The 18,091-nt window shown below is 38.1% G+C and overlaps 1 protein-coding gene across 1 annotated transcript in view; it reads right to left on the bottom strand.

The window, feature by feature from the left end:
* Nucleotides 1–18,091, bottom strand: part of lpin2 (lipin 2) — a 93,994-nt gene that overhangs the window by 59,024 nt on the left and 16,879 nt on the right. Inside the window, exons 3-5 of the mRNA XM_051928889.1 lie at nt 17,225–17,320; nt 5,958–6,244; nt 4,321–4,428 (exon numbers count right to left, since the gene is read on the bottom strand). Coding sequence (XP_051784849.1) covers nt 4,321–4,428; nt 5,958–6,244; nt 17,225–17,320 — 491 coding nt within the window. The remainder of the gene's footprint in view (nt 1–4,320; nt 4,429–5,957; nt 6,245–17,224; nt 17,321–18,091) is intronic.

Below are 18,091 nucleotides of genomic sequence, written 5' to 3'. Positions count from 1 at the left end.
ATCAATAATAAGAGAAAGATTATTGGTTTTGGATAATGATGATTTTGAACCAATGAGGAGAACCTCAGTTTTGTCACTGTTTAATTTAAGAAAATTCGAAGAAAACCAGGATTTAATTTCAGCAATGCACTCAATAAGCGAGGGTGGTGGAAAAGAGGAGGTGGGATTACCAGCAAGGTAGAGCTGGGTGTCATCAGCATAACAGTGAAAATTAATGTTATATTTGCGAAAAATATTGCCAAGGGGAAGAAGGTAAATAATAAAAAGAAGAGGCCCCAGGACAGAGCCCTGGGGCACACCAGAAGTAACAGCGGTGGGTTGGGATGTGAAGGTTTTAAGTTGTATGAACTGAGTGCGGCCTAAGAGGTAGGATCTAAACCAATCAAGTGGAGTGTGGGTAATGCCAATCAGAGATAATCTATTAAGGAGAGTGGTATGACAAATAGTATCAAAGGCCGCACTCAGATCAAGGAGGATGAGAATAGTGATTAGACCAGAATCAGCAGCCATAAGGAGGTCATTAGTAATTTTAACAAGTACCGTTTCTGTACTATGAAGGGGGCGAAAACCAGACTGGAACTTTTCATATAGATTATTGTGAGATAAATGGGTGTGAAGTTGGATAGCTACTATTTTTTCAAGAATTTTGGAGATAAAGGGTAAGTTAGAAATGGGGCGACAATTATTGAAATTAGCAGGATCAGCACCAGGTTTTTTTAGTATTGGGGTTATAGCAGCAGTTTTAAAAGATGAGGGAATAATACCAGTAGTGAGAGAAGAGTGAATGATGGCAGAAATGAGAGGGACTAGAGAGGGGAGGCAGGCTTTAACCAGAACTGTAGGCAGGGGGTCCAGCTGACAAGTAGATGACTTGGATTTACAGATGAGATCTGAAATTTCAGAGGAAGTGGGAAGCTGGAAAGAAGAGAAAAAGTGAATAGGCGAGTGTAGTTCAGAAGGAATATAGAGAGGATCTGGACTGGAGGTGCTGATGTATCTTTTGGATTTTCTCGTTGAAAAAAGACATAAGAGAATTACAGAAAGCAGTTGAGTAAAGGTGAGATGGTAGAGAGGCTGGAGGTTGTGTAACATTATTAAGTAAAGAAAACAAAGTCTTGGTGTTACCTGTATTACGAGTAATTAACTGAGTGTAATAATTAGACTTGGTTTGAGCTATACAATCCTTATAATAGAGAAGATGATTTTTATACATCTCTTTGTGGACAAAGAGTCCGGATTTTTTAAACAACCTTTCAAGTTGCCTGCCCTTAGCTTTCAGAAGCCGAAGTTCAGGCGTAAACCAAGGGGCAGAAAAAGAAAAAGAAACAGAACGGGTTTTTAGCGGAGCCAGAGAATTAAGAATACCATTAAGACAGGTGTTATAATATGAGACCAGTTCTATGGGAGTGGATAAATTATAAAAGTCCATTTGGGAATCGATTCTAGAAAACAGCAAATTCAAGTTAATATTCTTAATGTTGCGAAAGGCTATGAGACGTGGAAGCTTAGGAACAGAAAAGGTAAGTGTGGCATTAAATGAAAGAAGAAAATGGTCGGTTATAGTGAGTTCATCTGCTGTGAGATCAAAAGGAACAACACCAGAGCAGCAGATCAGGTCCAAGATATGTCCTTTACAATGAGTAGGAACATCAGTGTGCTGCTGGTATCCAAAACTCTCCAGGCAAGATAAAAAGTCTCTAGTGAGAGGGATATTGATATTGTCCAGATGTACATTAAAATCCCCCAGCAGAATTATATTTGGGGTAATTACAGATAAATGAGTAAGGAAGGTAACAAGATCGTTCAAAAAATTGTTGTTTGACTTAGGAGGACAGTAGACAGTTGCAATGATGGTAGGAACTGGGCCAGACAGTTGACACACAGTCGATTCAAACGAGCTAACAGCAGGAGCAGATAACGGCAGGACTTTCCACTTCTCGCGATAAATAATCGCGACACCTCCTCCACGGCCAGAGGCACGGGATTGACAAGTGTAAACAAACCCCGGGGGGGTGCATTCATTAAGTTGTGAGAAGTCTTGAGGTTGCTGCCAAGTCTCAGTTAAACAGAGAAAGTCAAACTTACAGTCAATGAGGAGATCCTGAATGAGATGTCCCTTGCTCGTGAGTGAGCGGATGTTCAGTAGACCAAAGCTGACAATGTTGCTGTCGCATTTGACAGTGGTGTTAGTCGACCGAGCTAAGCTGGCCAACACGCTATGGTCAGCGTTCCTATCTGTGTTGTGTGGAGGGTGCCGAAAATCAGACCAAAAAGAGTTAATTCCTTTCGAGACGTCCGTTCAGAATCTCCGGCGAGACCCACGGTGGATGTATCTCCGACGAGGGAGAAGTATGACGTCCGGGTCGAAATACAGCACCGACAGCAGAGGCACAGACTGGAGAAGACGCAGTCGAAGAAGCTCAGCAGCTGGATACTGGAGGAGGCCAGTTGCAGGTTGGATAACGAGCAACAGAAGACTCCAAACAAGCATTAACCAGGCGATTATCCTACCAGTCCACATTGTAGGTGAGGAGGCCAGAGGCAGCTCAGACGTCAAGAGAATAAGCCGGTAAGTTTCAAACGAAACGGAGGTTAGGCTGAAGCTAAATGCATACACAGCATATACAGCCATGCAGAGATGTCAACAAAATGGCAAAAAAAAAAAAAAAAACCCACAAAATCACATAGTCTAGTTACCGGCGAGCAGCGGCGACCAGTCCCGCCAGCGTTCACTCAAACCGGAAGAATCACAATGCCTGTCATCCACAGCTATCAACTGGAAACCCATAGGCTAAACAGAACAGGGGCAGTACAGTTAACTGAGGGGCTGTATATACAAAAAGACTTAAATTGATGGAGGAAACGCTTGGGTTATACATGCAAAAGTGACTTTATAAACTAATTTGGTATAGGTTAACTAATCATTTAAAAGATAAGAAAAGAAGCATATACTTTACATACCAATCTATAAAATGTGCCTAAGTGAGACTGTAAATTCCTCACAGTATAAGCAGCAATTTCATAACAAGCTTATTTAATCATCCAGTGTTCTTGTTGACCCTGTTTTCAGAGCCACTGTACTTTCCAGTACAGTTATGAACAAACTATTCCTCCCAAAAATGGAATATGAACATAAACAATATGCAAGAAGATATTAAGTTGTTGCTCCTACCCAAACAATGCAATTCTATGATACAGTACAATATGCTCCACAAGCAAATGAACTGCACTCTTCCACTCATTGAAATACTGTGTTAAACTCTCTAAGAATGAGAAAATTAAAAATCCACTGTTACTCTACACCAGACATTAAGTACTACTCATGGTAGCCAAGTCTTTAACCTATCTACAGTATGAAGAAATAAGCATATAGCTGACAATAAGATCCAATAACTTCAATAGTCAGCTTTATATTCCCATCAGAATACAGCAGAACAAAACTAAGACAAATTTCAGAACATATAGAAGTGGAGATAACCAGTTAACTATGCAAATATTCCTTAAATATATTAATTTCCTAAACAAATTTATTGCAATACATGGTCATGGTGGCTGCATTGATCAAAGCAGAAAAAATAGATACAGAGGTGTGAGTTTTAAAGCTTTTACTTAAAAATATCATCCTTAAGGTTCAAATATAAATATTTCTTTGGTATGCTTATCTACAGACAAATTCCAATATTGATCCTGATAAAAGTTATGCTTTTAAAATATGCAAAGAATTTTCCAACAGAAAATGCTTCTTTTATGAGATGTAGATTAGATGGGCATCTTTTTCGTATAATAAATAATTTTATTCAGCTACATTTCATTAATAAAGCTTATTATTTTTTGATACTACCATCACAGTCTAATAACTCATTATATAAAGGTGTCAGCATTACCACACTAGATAATGTAGCACAAAAACTACTATTAAACTGAACTAGTCTTTAATTTATATAGCACCATTCACTGTGAACATATCCTAAAACACACTACATACAGTATACAGTCTAATCATTTATATATGTGAATTTAAGGAGAAGCAGAGTTAGTGACTGGGATTTGAAAGCAGTGGGATCTGAACCTACAACATTTTGTCAGCTTTTCCTTATTCATCACCTGTCATTTTAAAATAAATATAATGAATTAATGCAAAGTAGAATATCAGCTTCCATCTCAATTATTCACAGCTAAACGTTTAACAGCTGTGACATGTTCAGGTATGCACACATTTTCATCAATGAACATATTCCCAGAAATTAACTAATTCAATCGTAGTTAGCTAGAAAACTAAACATACATAAACCCTGATTTAGATTATTTGTTATTGCTTACTTGTCGGAGATGTGCCAATCACCATCAGACAGAGGGTAACTATCCAGGGAGTGAAGGATCAAGGACTGTTTGTAATCAGTATCTTTTGATAAGGTTACAGAAGATCCCCTGGAAATAAAGCCTATTATTAGAGAATCCTGGAAAACACACTTTCACCATACAAACCTCTACCTAGGTGTCAAAGAGAACAGTCCACTTGATAATGTTGAATATTCATTATATTTTATTGCTGAGCTTTCTCAAAGGTCTTGCTAATATAATATAAATATTACTAAAACAAATCTATTCATTAATAGGAAATCCAGAATTTACACCGAAATTTCCTGAGACTGAATATGCAAAATATGTGCAAAAGCATTAATATTAAAGTATTTAAAATTACTTGCAGTCATAAAACAATGGCCTAAGCAGTCTCAGTTAATGTTATTTAATATAGCCCTCTATAATTACATCAAATTTATCATAAACTAGTAACTAGGAAAAATGTTCTAGATGGAAGACTATTCTTCTCAACAGTGTGAATTGTCCACAATTTTATAATTGTAGCACAAAAAGTTAGTTTAACATTTGCTTGCAAATGATAATACAAGGTGAATAAACAGTACAAAACATCAGACAGATAGGAAATTAGCAAATGATGATTTTCCAATATAAATATTGTGTAATAAGATTTATAGGCTTTTCCACTATGGAAATTTGCATATAAATAACTTAACAGGCCTGATCTTCATATGCATAGGTGGCTTCTCTTTAACCTGTCAGATGCCTAACACATTAAAAGCTTTAGATGACTAGTTGTGCTTAGTATACACAACATGTGTCTCATATTATTATTTTAAACCATGAAAATTAAACACGTCATCCATCCTTTTAAAAGCTGTAGCTTTTCCTGGTAGGACAAGAAAGAAACCAATCGCAGTGGTGAAAACAGTTCTTTGTAGAGTACATTCATAAATATCTGTACTGGGTAGAGTTAGCAATTAAAAAATTCTGTGCAGCTTTTAAATGTTGGGTGAAGCTAGATATTGAAAGTACCGTCACATGACCAAAGGAAGGTCATACAAAGTCCACTGAAACGTTTGCCTACTGCACATATGATCAAAATCCTGTCCTGGAAGCTGCCAGGCAGACTTACTAACTTCTGCAGCCATGTGCTGATTCAAAAATTGTGTTTCTGCATAATAAAACTGAAATTCCAATGGAAAACTAATATAAAAATATTTAAAAATTGGACTTCAATATTTTTCATTTTTTTGTGAATATATTCACTTAGTGGACAGGTTTAACCAAACCAATTTACAAGTTAAAGTACATCTACTTTTACGTTTCTTGAAAGTAAGCACTAAAAGTTTGAGTGACCCACTCAGTGTCACAGTGATAAGGACTAAACTGGCAGCCCTGCAGTTTATACAGTATCTAAAATCTAAACCAGTATGCCAAAAGTTTTGCCACTTTTTGCTTTAAGTTCAAAGTGTTGTGTTATGAATGTACCAAGAGGTGACAGAGGCCGAGAGATCTGATATAGACATTAGGAACGGGAGTAAAAAAATTATGTAACCAGTTCCAAAAAATTGTAAAATAAAACTCTGCAGTCTTAAGCGCATGAATTTCTTTTTTAATTTAATATTATAAATTACCTTGAAGAATGCATAATTTGTTCCTCATCAGAACTCATTTCTATTTCAAAGATATCCTCATTCCCTGGACTTGAAGACATCCCTTCTTTTCTGCTCTCTAATTTATGCTTCTTTTTCCTTCTCTTTTTCTTCTTCACAGATCCTATATTTAGCACCATAGACTCTTGATCATTTGAATTTAAAGAGAACTCCGGCTTCAAACTTGACTCGTCATCTTCTTCAGCATTCCAGAACATTTGGTTTTCTGTGGGGATTGGTGAAGTTGCAAGATGAGCTGGGACCATTTCCTTTTGAAAAATACAACAAATTAAAATAATAAATTACAAAGCATAAACTTGCAAACAAATGGTATTTGAAAGTCATGTATTTAAATATAAAATATAAAACCTCAAAAAACAGGTTTCTTGTAGTAGCTGAAACAATTCTAATACAAGTTATATCAATGATATATCTTACTACAGATAATTTTTTATTAAAACAAGGAATAATATAAAGATGGCAATGTTCTTTTTAACAGCTACAGAAAAAAATATCTGTTTTCATAATCTACTTCCCAAGAAAGTTCCTTTAACCTGAATGCTGTTATCTTTATAATAAACCGGATATGGACGCAGGGACACGGCGATGGGACCATGAGACGTACTGCGCAGGCGCGCGTCTCATAGACCCGCAAGCAAAGTCGTATCCACCGCGAATGAAGGAGTCACGGACCAAGAACGAAAGAGCTCAACTAACGTGAATGAGAAATGAAGCAACAACGCGCCCATAGCTACCACCAACGACACAACCACACAAAAAAGAGGATTCTGTGCTGCACCATCCACCCCCCAATACCCCCCCCCCGAGTCACAGGTAAGAGGCTACGGAGGCCCCACAGGTCCACAAAGATAGTACGAAAGCCGCAGATGTCACCGCCATATTGTGTGTGGCACTACTGCGGAGTGAAGGCGCAGGCGTCACTGCCATATTGTGAGTGGCACTACTGCGGAGTGAAATTATGAAGTTAGGAATAATGTGCTGCTTGGGATTGTACAAACCGCTGAACGCTTTACACCAAATTCAAACACAATACAGCTCAACGATACAAACACGAGCCCACCTGGATAAGATCAATGAACGCAGGCGCCTACAACGCGCGTCTGAAACTGCGGAAGCAAATCAGGCACGGGTTCAAAATGAACGAGCTCGACTGACGGATATACAAACACGAGCCCGCCTGGATAAAATCAATGAACGCAGGCGCCTACAACGCACATCTGAAATGCCGCGGGCAAAGCGGGCACGGCTCAAAACGAACGAGCTCGACTAATGTATTTCAGGATACCCAACGCCGGGGGTAGGTGAGCGAAGCCCCCTTGTCTTTATATATAATACGCTACCATGGCTGTTCGTTTGTCTGTCCAGGATTTTAAATCACCTGTAGCTCGCAAACTGTTTGAACTATTGACCTGAAATTTGGTACACATATACCACGTGACGTCTGCTATCTGCTTTCGGGGTGATGATTGACCTCCAAGGTTATTCCTCTTTTTATTTTATTGTAGAATCAAACAGCAGGGTGGCCAAGTCAAGTGCGCCATTACTGGTACAGTAATCCCTCGCTATATCGCACTTCGACTTTCGCGGCTTCACTCTATCGCGGATTTTATATGTAAGCATATTTAAATATATATCACAGATTTTTTGCTGGTTCGTGGATTTCTGCAGACAATGGGTCTTTTAATTTCTGGTACATGCTTCCTCAGTTGGTTTGCCCAGTTGATTTCATACAAGGGACGCTATTGGCAGATGGCTGAGAAGCTACCCAACCAGAGCGCGTATTACGTATTAAATAAAACTCCTCAAATATATTGTGAGCACGGGAGCTGTTCACACCCCTAAAGGATATGGCCGCTCCTCAAAAAACGCTGAAAGATTACCTTCACATTGCTCTCTTCCTTGCTGGGCTTACATATGGCTGCTTTGTCAAGCGATATGCTTCCCGCACGGTGCTTCGCATACTTAAAAGATCAAACAGCGCATATTGATTTTTGATTGTTTGCTTTTCTCTCTCTCTCTCTCTTGCTCTGACAGTCTCTGCTCCTGACGGAGGGGGTGTGAGCAGGGGGGCTGTGCAGCCCGCATGACAGATCCTAGTTAGCACTGAACTTGTACAATGATTACTATTGTTTGTGATTGAATCATTCTGCATCTTCGGTGTTACTTATTGACTTTTCTTACTTTTGCCTTCTGACAAAAGCGCGTTTTCCCATGGCATTACGGTACCGGAAACGTCATCTGCTAGTATAGCCACGAGCCTTGACCAAAGTTAATGAGCCGCAGCGTCACAACTGAAGTGCTAGGCTGCAGCAGCGGGCAGCAGGGGTGGCCTTAGGCATGTGCAAACTGTGCACTTGCACAGTGCTGCCAAATCCCAGGGGCCGCCACGCCAATATATATTGAATATAAAACAGAAAGAGAAAATAACGACACAGCTGACGGCAATGTGGCCGAAAAACATTCTGTTACTTGTTAATTAGTACGCTGTATTTACAAATGAGAGTCGGAGCAGTAAGCTATATGTAGTATTATAACGTTCTGCCGTAATGAGAATATCATGGGCCGCCACTTGGTTTTCAGCACGAGGCAGCTATGCAGTGTCCGCAACGGATGTGGCCATCTGCCATGCATAAGATACCATATTGACATTGCCAGACGAAGGGGCCACCGATTCTTTCTCTGCCCAGGGCCGCCACGAGCCTAGAGCCGCCCCTGCTAAGGCTACACTACTGACTGGGCTGCTGAGACTGACCACTGGGCAGAACTGACCATCACGAGTAGTAACAGCCCACATATTTTCACGTTTTTTGCTCTAGTTTCATGTAATTTTGTGCTAGTATTGTAACAAACAGTTAGTGCAGACTACAGCTGAAGATCTGAAGTGGATGCGAGAAGTTGGTGAGTTGTTTATTAACATATTTTTGTGATTTTGAGTTTGTAAAATTATTGTAGGTCAGGTGGCTTTTTGCATATTGGCTTATTTTACAATATAAACTTTGAAGTAAACTTAGTAAAGTAAAATTTGATTTTTGGAGGATTTGTTTTCCAACTTGAATTACTGAGTAATGAATTCAGGGAGCATTTTCATGATTTCAGTTCACACAAACAGGGCATTGCGCTGTTCTCTTACAACGTTGAGAATGCGACTGAGAATATCCAAATGGAATTGATTGGAATTGATAGATAGATAGATAGACAGACAGACAGACAGACAGACAGACAGACAGACAGACAGACAGACAGACAGACAGACAGACAGACAGACAGACAGACAGACAGACAGATAGATAGATAGATAGATAGATAGATAGATAGATAGATAGATAGATAGATAGATACTTTATTAATCCCAATGGGAAATTCACAAATACAACGAAGTTGGTGTGCCAGGCTTGTATGCTTACCTGCCACCCTCGTATGTGCAGATCCGTAAGTTGGCATAGACAGTACTGTCAATGTGTGGAAGCACTTACTTTTGTGAGCAATTGTTTTCGTTAATGAAAGCTACCAAAACCCCACATCGCTCAAGACTTACCGTCGAGCACCTTTCATCTCTCATAAAAGTTGCAGCTGCACAAGATTTCAAGCCTGATATTGACGAAATGGTTACTAACAAGAGATGCCAAGTGTCGGGACAAAAGAAATAAATCTCACACTGTAAGGCTTCTATATAAGCAATGAATATAATATAATAAGGACATAGCTAAGAGGCTAAGATTCTAATTCTACACTGTTGTATGGAAATAAATTGCTTTTCTTTAAACTTTAAGTGTTACATTTTTTAAAGTTTTCACTATTGGAAAGAAAGCTACAGTAACTTTGTATAATAGTATTTGTTACAGTGCGGCCCGCTGACGCACGTATGGCAGTCGAAGCGGCCCACCAATGGTAGTGAGTTTGACATGCCTGCCCTAGACGATACGGACGCTCGTCTAAAAATGCTGAAAGATTACCTTCACGTTGCTCCCTTCTGTGCAGCTGCTTTGTCAAGCGACAAAGGGTGTGAGCAGAGGGGCTGTTCGCACACTGGCCTAGAGGATACGGATGCTCCTCTAAAAAATGCTGAAAGACTACCTTTACATTGTACATCCTTGCAGCTGCTTTGTCCGGCGGTGCTTCGCATACTTAAAAGCCAAAAACAGCCCTATTGATTTTTGTTTGCTTTTTTCTCTCTCTCTCTGACATTCTCTGCTCCTGACACGCACTCCTTTGAAGAGGAAGATATGTTTGCATTCTTTTAATTGTAAGACGGAACTGTCATCTCCGTCTTGTCATGGAGCACAGTTTAAACTTTTGAAAAAGAGACAAATGTTTGTTTGCAGTGTTTGAATAAAGTTCCTGTCTCTCTACAACCTCCTGTGTTTCTGTGCAAATCTGTGACCCAAGCATGACAATATAAAAATAACCATATAAACATATGGTTTCTACTTCGCGGATTTTCACCTTTCGCGGGGGGGTCTGGAATGCAACCCCCGCGATAGAGGAGGGATTACTGTATATCAATATGTACTGTACTGTATATACACATTATAATACCGATGTGATTGAAAATACCGGCACCCTTCACTTCAAAAAAGAAAAAAATCATAAGTTTCTCTGAACTAAGCTGAAATTAACAAAAGTACCTGGTATCCACAATTTATTATATCATATTTGAAACTATTATTTTAAAACTATTAAAGAAAAAAATGGGATGGGCAAAATTATAGGTACCCTTAACCTTATACAGTGGAACCTCGGTTTGCGAGCATAATTCGTTCCGGAAATGTACTCGTAGTCCAAAGCACTCGTATATCAAAGTGAATTTCCCCATAAGAAATAATGGAAACTCAGATGATTTGTTCCACAACCCAAAACTATTCATATAAAAATGATTAATACAAAATATAAAGTAAAAATACATAAAACAAATTAACCTGCACTTTACCTTTGAAAAGAATCATGGCTGGTGTGAGTGAGTTTCTAAACTCTTGTGGGATTCCACCCAACGGGATGACATGTGGAAGAGCGTCCCAAAGCAATCGCAGTCTCCCAGCGCTGTAGTAGTTTGCCATAAAAGCGAATCCGAAAAGATCGCGGACATGCTATAAGCGCCTGCCGTCGATGGGTGATACAAGGAACAAGGAACATTATAAATGTGCAGGGCCCTGCCTGACTGCTGTGTCTGTGTTTAAATAACCACATTGTTGCTGTTTCAAGCTGGTGTTGCTAAAGTACTGAGACTCAGCTTCGTGTTTTAGGGTGCAAGACGGGGACTCGCATGTCACAGCACACACGCGCGCACGCGCGAGCGAGCACACACATATATATGGAAGAGAAGGTCTGTGATACGGTTTGCATATTTGCAGCTGGAGATCCACGAAGGGAGAAAAAAGAATCACGTATCATAAAATTTTTTTTTTTTTTTATTCCTGAGCTTTCGACAGCCGAAACACGAAACGCAGTTTACAGTATTCCATGCAATTCTTGCTCAGCGGTATACATAGGACAAACGTCAAAAAGAATCTCAACACGTGTACAGGAACATCGCAACGCCGTCAGAAGAAAGGACGCACTATCTTTGATATATGCACATACTAAATCGACAGGACACACATTCAACTGGGACAACGTAAAAGTTAAATTTAAGGCCAGTACTAAAAGTGCCAGAGAGTTGGCCGAGTCTTGGCTATCAGATGAAAACGCCATCAACAGACACTTGGACATAAATCCAGCATATGCCAACTTAAGAAGGACATGTACACAATAATTAAACTATACAACCCCCCCCACCCCCCTTGATCATACTGACTTAGTCACCTCCACCCACCCCCCACTGAATGTGTTGCTATATATTGCCTTTGATTCTTGTAAGTCTAAGCATTATCCTCTGATGAAGACCCCTGATAGGGGTTGAAAGCTCAGGAATAAAAATAAAAAAAACTATTTTATGATACGTGATTCTTTTTTCTCCCTTCGTGGATCTCCAGCTGCAAATATATATATATATATATATATATATATATATAAATATATATATATATATATATATATATATATATATATACATACACATACACACACACAAACACACACGAGTGCGTGCATGCACATACACACGAGCGCGCGCACGTGCACACACAGTCACAATGCTAATGCTGTAGTAAACAGTATACGCTCGTACGGATGTTGACTATATGAGTGAGGCACGCCGACTCAGATGGAGAATTTGCCCACAATCCCGCAGCGAGAGAGAGAGAGAAGAACCAGCTCAGTTGTGATCACATGACGCTCAGCAGACAAAGAGTATACGTACTACTCGTACTGCAAGACCTCGCTCGTTTATTAAGTCAAAATTTATTAAAAATTTTTGCTCATCTTGCAAAACACTCGTAAACCAAGTTACTCGCAAATTGAGGTTCCACTGTATTTTGTAGGATAGCCTTTGGAGACAATAACTGCTATCAAATGCTTTCTGTAGCTATGAGTGATATTTCTAAACTTCTCAACTGGTTGTCTGGTCCACTCATTTTCAGTTCTATTAGGTTTAATGGGTTCCTTTTCCCAACTGTGACTTTTAGGTCTTTCCACTTAAAGATTGTTTTTAAATCAGTGATCATATCAGGCAGCTTCAGAATTGTCCAATGCTTTTTTCTCCTCCACTCTTGGGTGCTTTCTGAGGTATGTGTTGTGTTGTTGTTCAAAAGGAGGACCAATGACTTGAAAAAAAAATATAGCTTGATGATAATTGGTGTATGTTTCATCCCAAAACACCCCAATAATCTTCTGGTTTTATTGTGCCCGCACAGATTCAAACACGCAACAAAGCAACGTCAAAATATCACTGATCCTCCACCAGGTTTCATTGTAGGGATAGTATTCTTTTCTTTGAAAGCTCAGTTTATATTGTGAACACAGAGCTGATGTGATTTACCAAAAAACTCTATTGGTAAATAAAACGTATTGTTTTGCTTCATCTGTCCAAAGGACACTCTCTCAGACAGACTGCAAGTTGTCAACATGAATTGTGATGAACACCTGAACTTGTTTGTGTTTATCTCTTAGAAGTGTTGTGTTTCTAGGAGGTCTTCTTCCATGGAAGTTATTTTCATCCAGACAGCAATAAATGATTTGACCTGAAACTGTTGCACCTTGAACTTGAAGGCTGTTTTTTAGTTTTTCTTTGTACTTTTTCCAACATTTTAACAATGTTTATTTTTCCTTGGTTCTTTCTCCACAGTCGTTCTCTTCGATCTTGGGTCAGTTTTTGTCCATGAGGGATGTTAGCTATAGTGCAATGGCCCTTAAACTTCTTCATAATATTTGCAAAGGTGGTCACAAGAGCATCAAGTCCTTTGGAAATAGTGGTCTTGTAGCTTTGCCATTGGCCATTGTTGGCTAATCCCTTCTTTACTACCTCATCAGACAACTCTCTGCTTATCCTACTATTTTCCTGTTTAGTGGTACAAAACAGCTGAGTGATTTCTTTGCTCCATTTAAACTGGCTGAATGAGTGACTGCAAAACTGAAGACACATGTGACAGTTATTAAAAGGCATTAGTCTGCTTGAAGGATCACTATGAGACAATGACTTCTTAAAGCTTCTAAGAGGTTCCAATAATTTTGACCATGACATTTTAGAATGTCTTTGTAGAATAATCAAGAACTGAACTGTTCCCACAAATATTTTCAGCCATGTCACCCCCTGCTCGCTTTGCTCGCCAACCCCTGTGTTTGGTTTTCCGGATACACACTTTTAAGATTTTTTTTTCTTTGAATTGTTGCTATTTCATTTGTTTCACTTTTATTTCAGAATTTCGTTAAAACAATATTTGGAATCTTTCGAGTCCCAACATGCTGAATCTTTTAAAAGAGGTCTGTGAGACATGTGTTTAATGACTTTGTACCATAATTCAGGATAGGTTTCTCTGTTTGGAATTTCAGCACAGACAAAACGATCTACATCATCAGCAGTTAATCATTTTTTTTGCAAAGTAACCAATAAATGCATGTGAGGTAAACCCCATTTTTGAAATTCTCTGACTTAAACTTCAAAGCCTTACAATATTTACATACTTCTGACATATCACCTATGTCCATATATTCAATCTCCATTCACCTTTTCGTTATTTCTCCGAGTATTAATTTCTCTTTGTTTGCGTTAATGCAATGTTTACTTTCTTTGTTTTGAAACTTTCGTTTTTTTCTGCTTTCATATTCTGTATCTTGCTCTGCATATATTTCGCGTCTAAGTTTTTTTTGAGTCTTTTGAATTCCACTGTTTTCATTATCTATTATTGGCCCCCTTGTTTTTTAACCTCTTTATGACGTTTTACTTTGTTTTCTACTCTGTCTTTTATTTCTGACCTCACTTTGTCCTGCTTTTTTTCAATGATACCTGGTCTGTGGTGATTATTTTCCCTTTTTTCGAGTAATAATTTCCGTTTGTTCGCGCTACTGTGATCTTTACTTTCTTTTTATTGATACTTTCTAATTTTCCTGTTTTCATATTCTTTAACTTTTTCTGCATTTATATCGCACCATTTTTTTTGAGCCTTTCAATTTCCACTGCTTTCATAATCTCTAACCTGCTCTGCATGTGTATAGTGCCAACGTTTTTGAACGTCTTTATGAAGTTCTACTTTTTTGTCTTTTACTCTTTGTCTTTTAATTCTGAGCCCGATTAGACGTGCTTTTTTTTTCAATTCCACTTGTTCCGGGCTGATAATTACTTTCCTTATTTTCTGAATTTGCACCTAGATTATTCTTTTTCTTTTTTGCATTTTTTTCTCTCCAACGCTTTTGAGTCTCTTTTCTCCGCGCTGTTCTTTCTTCTTCGTTTAGTCGTTGACGTTTCATCTGCAACATATTGTCCTTATACGCTATATATGCGCTGAGAGCCCTGGATCTGTGTGTGTTCAAAGCCTTTAGATGACTGAGTGTTCTGCTGCCCGTACAGTCTCATGTGTAAGGTCCCCGTGAGATGCTCCGTGGCCAATCTCTTTCGTCTCGCGGATCTTTTAAGTGTCTTCCGTGATCTTCACGTGAAGATCACGTCTCGTCTCCCTAGTCTTTCTCTCCCAGGATTTTTTTTATAATAAAGAGATATGTAACACACAGTAATTTCAAGAAATCGACAATTACTCCTCAATGAATTCTAAAAGACAGAATAAACACATAGTCGTAACTTTCTTGGAGGCAGCAGTGAAAAATAAAAAGAAGCTTTGCTCAACAAGGGATTTTAATTAACAATTTCAACTCCCATTTATTCCTTACATTTATTTTCAGATGTAGGTTTTGTGGGAGTGTGTAAAGCTAGCCTTAGTTACATGTTACTGCTTAAGAGGAAAATCAGTACAATTTGACACTGGCTTTTTTCTAAAATAGGAGATTGGCATCATTTATTAAATTTAATTTGCCTTTAATGCTGTAAATTGGTCGGTCATTCACTTCAATGCAATAGGCATCAGTTAAATAACAAAAACATATAGTCATATCAAGCTACTGCCCAGAAATGAATACAAAAGTAACTATGCAGGGAGTTTATCATGTTCTGTACAGGAAAAGTGCTAACTCTAACTTTGCCAGGCAAAATACTTTGAAATAACAATTAGTTACAAGTAATTAATTGACAATTAGAAGCAGAATTCTGAGAGGCTCAGCCTGAGCCATTCTTGTTTTCTTGTACATTTGCAGGCAGACTACATGTAATAATATTTAAGTTTTATTTACTTTATCCACCTACCCATTTTCTCAACCTGATTTAGCCAGTACAGAGCAGAGGGATAATCAATGGACATAAGGCAGAAACCCTAGAGGACATGGTCCTTGGCCTCCATAATTCATTCGGCCATAAAAGAAGTACTTGATTCTTTGGAAGCTAAGCCGTGTAATAAACTGCAAACAAAGTTTGCCCATATGTGGAAGTTAAAACACACCATGTGGCTTTGCTTATTATCCATCTGTTACATACTACAGATGTGGGTAGATTTTCTTTTCTGGAATTTGCTTATGTAATATTGAGCAAGTCACTTTACCTGCCATTGTCGTGGTAGTGTAGGAGCAGTATGGTGGTACAGTGGTTAGTGTTGCTGTCTTACAGATCCAGCACCCATGGATGGAATTCAGTTCTCATTTGCTGTGACATACTACCCTTCTCTGCATGGGTTTTTATTTGGGTACTCTGAATTTCCTCCCACATCCCAAAAGTATGAGTGTTAGGTGAACTGCTGTGACACATTTGTGCAAAGAGGGCACCCTCATGGTTCTGATAAGGTAAGCGATAACACTATGGGAGAAGAGGGGGTGCAGTCACTAACAACCTTGTCTTTCCTTCCTCAGCTGCAATGGACCACAGTCACCTAATTATTCTCCTAATGCCCCAAGGGATATATAAAGAACCACCAGACATAAATTAGTGTGTTTTGATTTGAACAAGCTTTGAAGCAAGCCAGAGAGACAGTGATACAGAGACACACTTCATTAAAAGGGCTGTACATTTTTTAACATCAGTGAATGAGTATTTTTGTTTGCACCATTTTTCACTATTATTTAAAGAGGAAGTACTGGGTTGGTCCCTCAACCTTTGAGCCTATGTTCATCCTTTCTATACTGCTAATTCAATATTGGCTCTTCATGAATGTGAGTGGAGGTGTGTGCATTACTTGTCCCTGTGATGGACTGATGCCAGATTCAGGCCTTGTTTCCAATGCTGCTGGGATATGATCTGGCCCTCCACAGCCCAGAAGTAGGCAGGTTTGAAAATATGTTATCTCAGACTGAAGCAGGATGTAAATAATTGCAATTGTTACTTAGAAAGTGCCATAAATAGTTAAGAATTCAAAAATTAGTTATTACAAGGAAAATAACTAAAAGGCCATTTCTAAAAACAGTCAATTAAAATACAATTTAAACATTTGTTGAAAAAGCTTACATATAAAAAACAGACTTATTTATGAGATGTGTAAACAATTATGCAGATAACCATTTTTTTTACATTAGCACATTTAAACCAATAAAAATCAAACCAGTTCTTACCAAATATAAATCAATGTTTATTTGTGTATAACATATTCATGCTGGATGAGGTCAAGTTAGGAAAGTCAGGATTTGGATTATACTTAACACTTGTTAAACATTCCTTTTACTTTAGAAGCAAACAAGTAAAATATTCAAACATACTTGGCAAAATAAAGCTTTAAAAAAATACTTTATTAATATAAGAAAAGCACCTAAATGAGGAAACTCACATTCATTTCTTCAGTTTCTTGAACAAAAAATGCTTCTCCATTGTCTCCTAGCTTCATATGAAGTTCTACAGGTTCACCATTGATTTCTATGTCAATCTGTTGAAGGAAAATATAGTGGTTAGTATGTAATTCAGGTCAAAATATGATAATACTGAATTTTTAAAATAGGATTTCAACTCAATTCTAATATATTGCAATTTATTGTGAGGTAACTTCTTGTTTGTAGGACTGTCATTGAATAATTAATATAAGAATGATTTAAATTTTCATGTACTGCTTTCATCTCAATAAATCATTCAACTTTCATACATAAAGAAATTTTTATTTCTCAAGTACTGATAAAAGTTTCATGTTAATTAACTATCTCTTTTTTTGCAGCACACTGTGGTCAATCAGTATGGGAGCAAACAAAATGTCAGAAGAAGGTAAACTGGATAGATCAACTGGAAAATCAACAGATGAGTGGCACTAGTCAATAGAGTGGCAGACAACTTAGTTTAAACACAACAGTGTTTGCATATTGCATGAATCATATTTAGCCTTTTCTTCACTGTAAGATTGTGAAAGCTAACATGAAAACAAATACTTAGTTAAATGTTGGCAGAATATTTGGTATAGGAATCTCTACAGCAATGCTGCTGCTTTTGGTGTACCACCTGTAGGAATGCATTGTCATGTATGCGCACCAATAAAATGTTTTGCATTTACATTCCCACAAATGGTGCATCACAAATATTAGAAATGCTGATATCCATATGTAAACATTACTAAAAAGGAAATACAGAGGTTCAGGATATTAATGCTATATCATAGTGCTGGGCGGTATACCGGTTCATACCGAAAACCGTTTTTTATTTTTTTTATGAT

This window comes from Erpetoichthys calabaricus, chromosome 6 (assembly GCF_900747795.2).
Source record: "Erpetoichthys calabaricus chromosome 6, fErpCal1.3, whole genome shotgun sequence".
NCBI classification, from domain to species: domain Eukaryota; kingdom Metazoa; phylum Chordata; class Cladistia; order Polypteriformes; family Polypteridae; genus Erpetoichthys; species Erpetoichthys calabaricus.
This window is presented reverse-complemented; position numbering and strand designations above follow the sequence as displayed.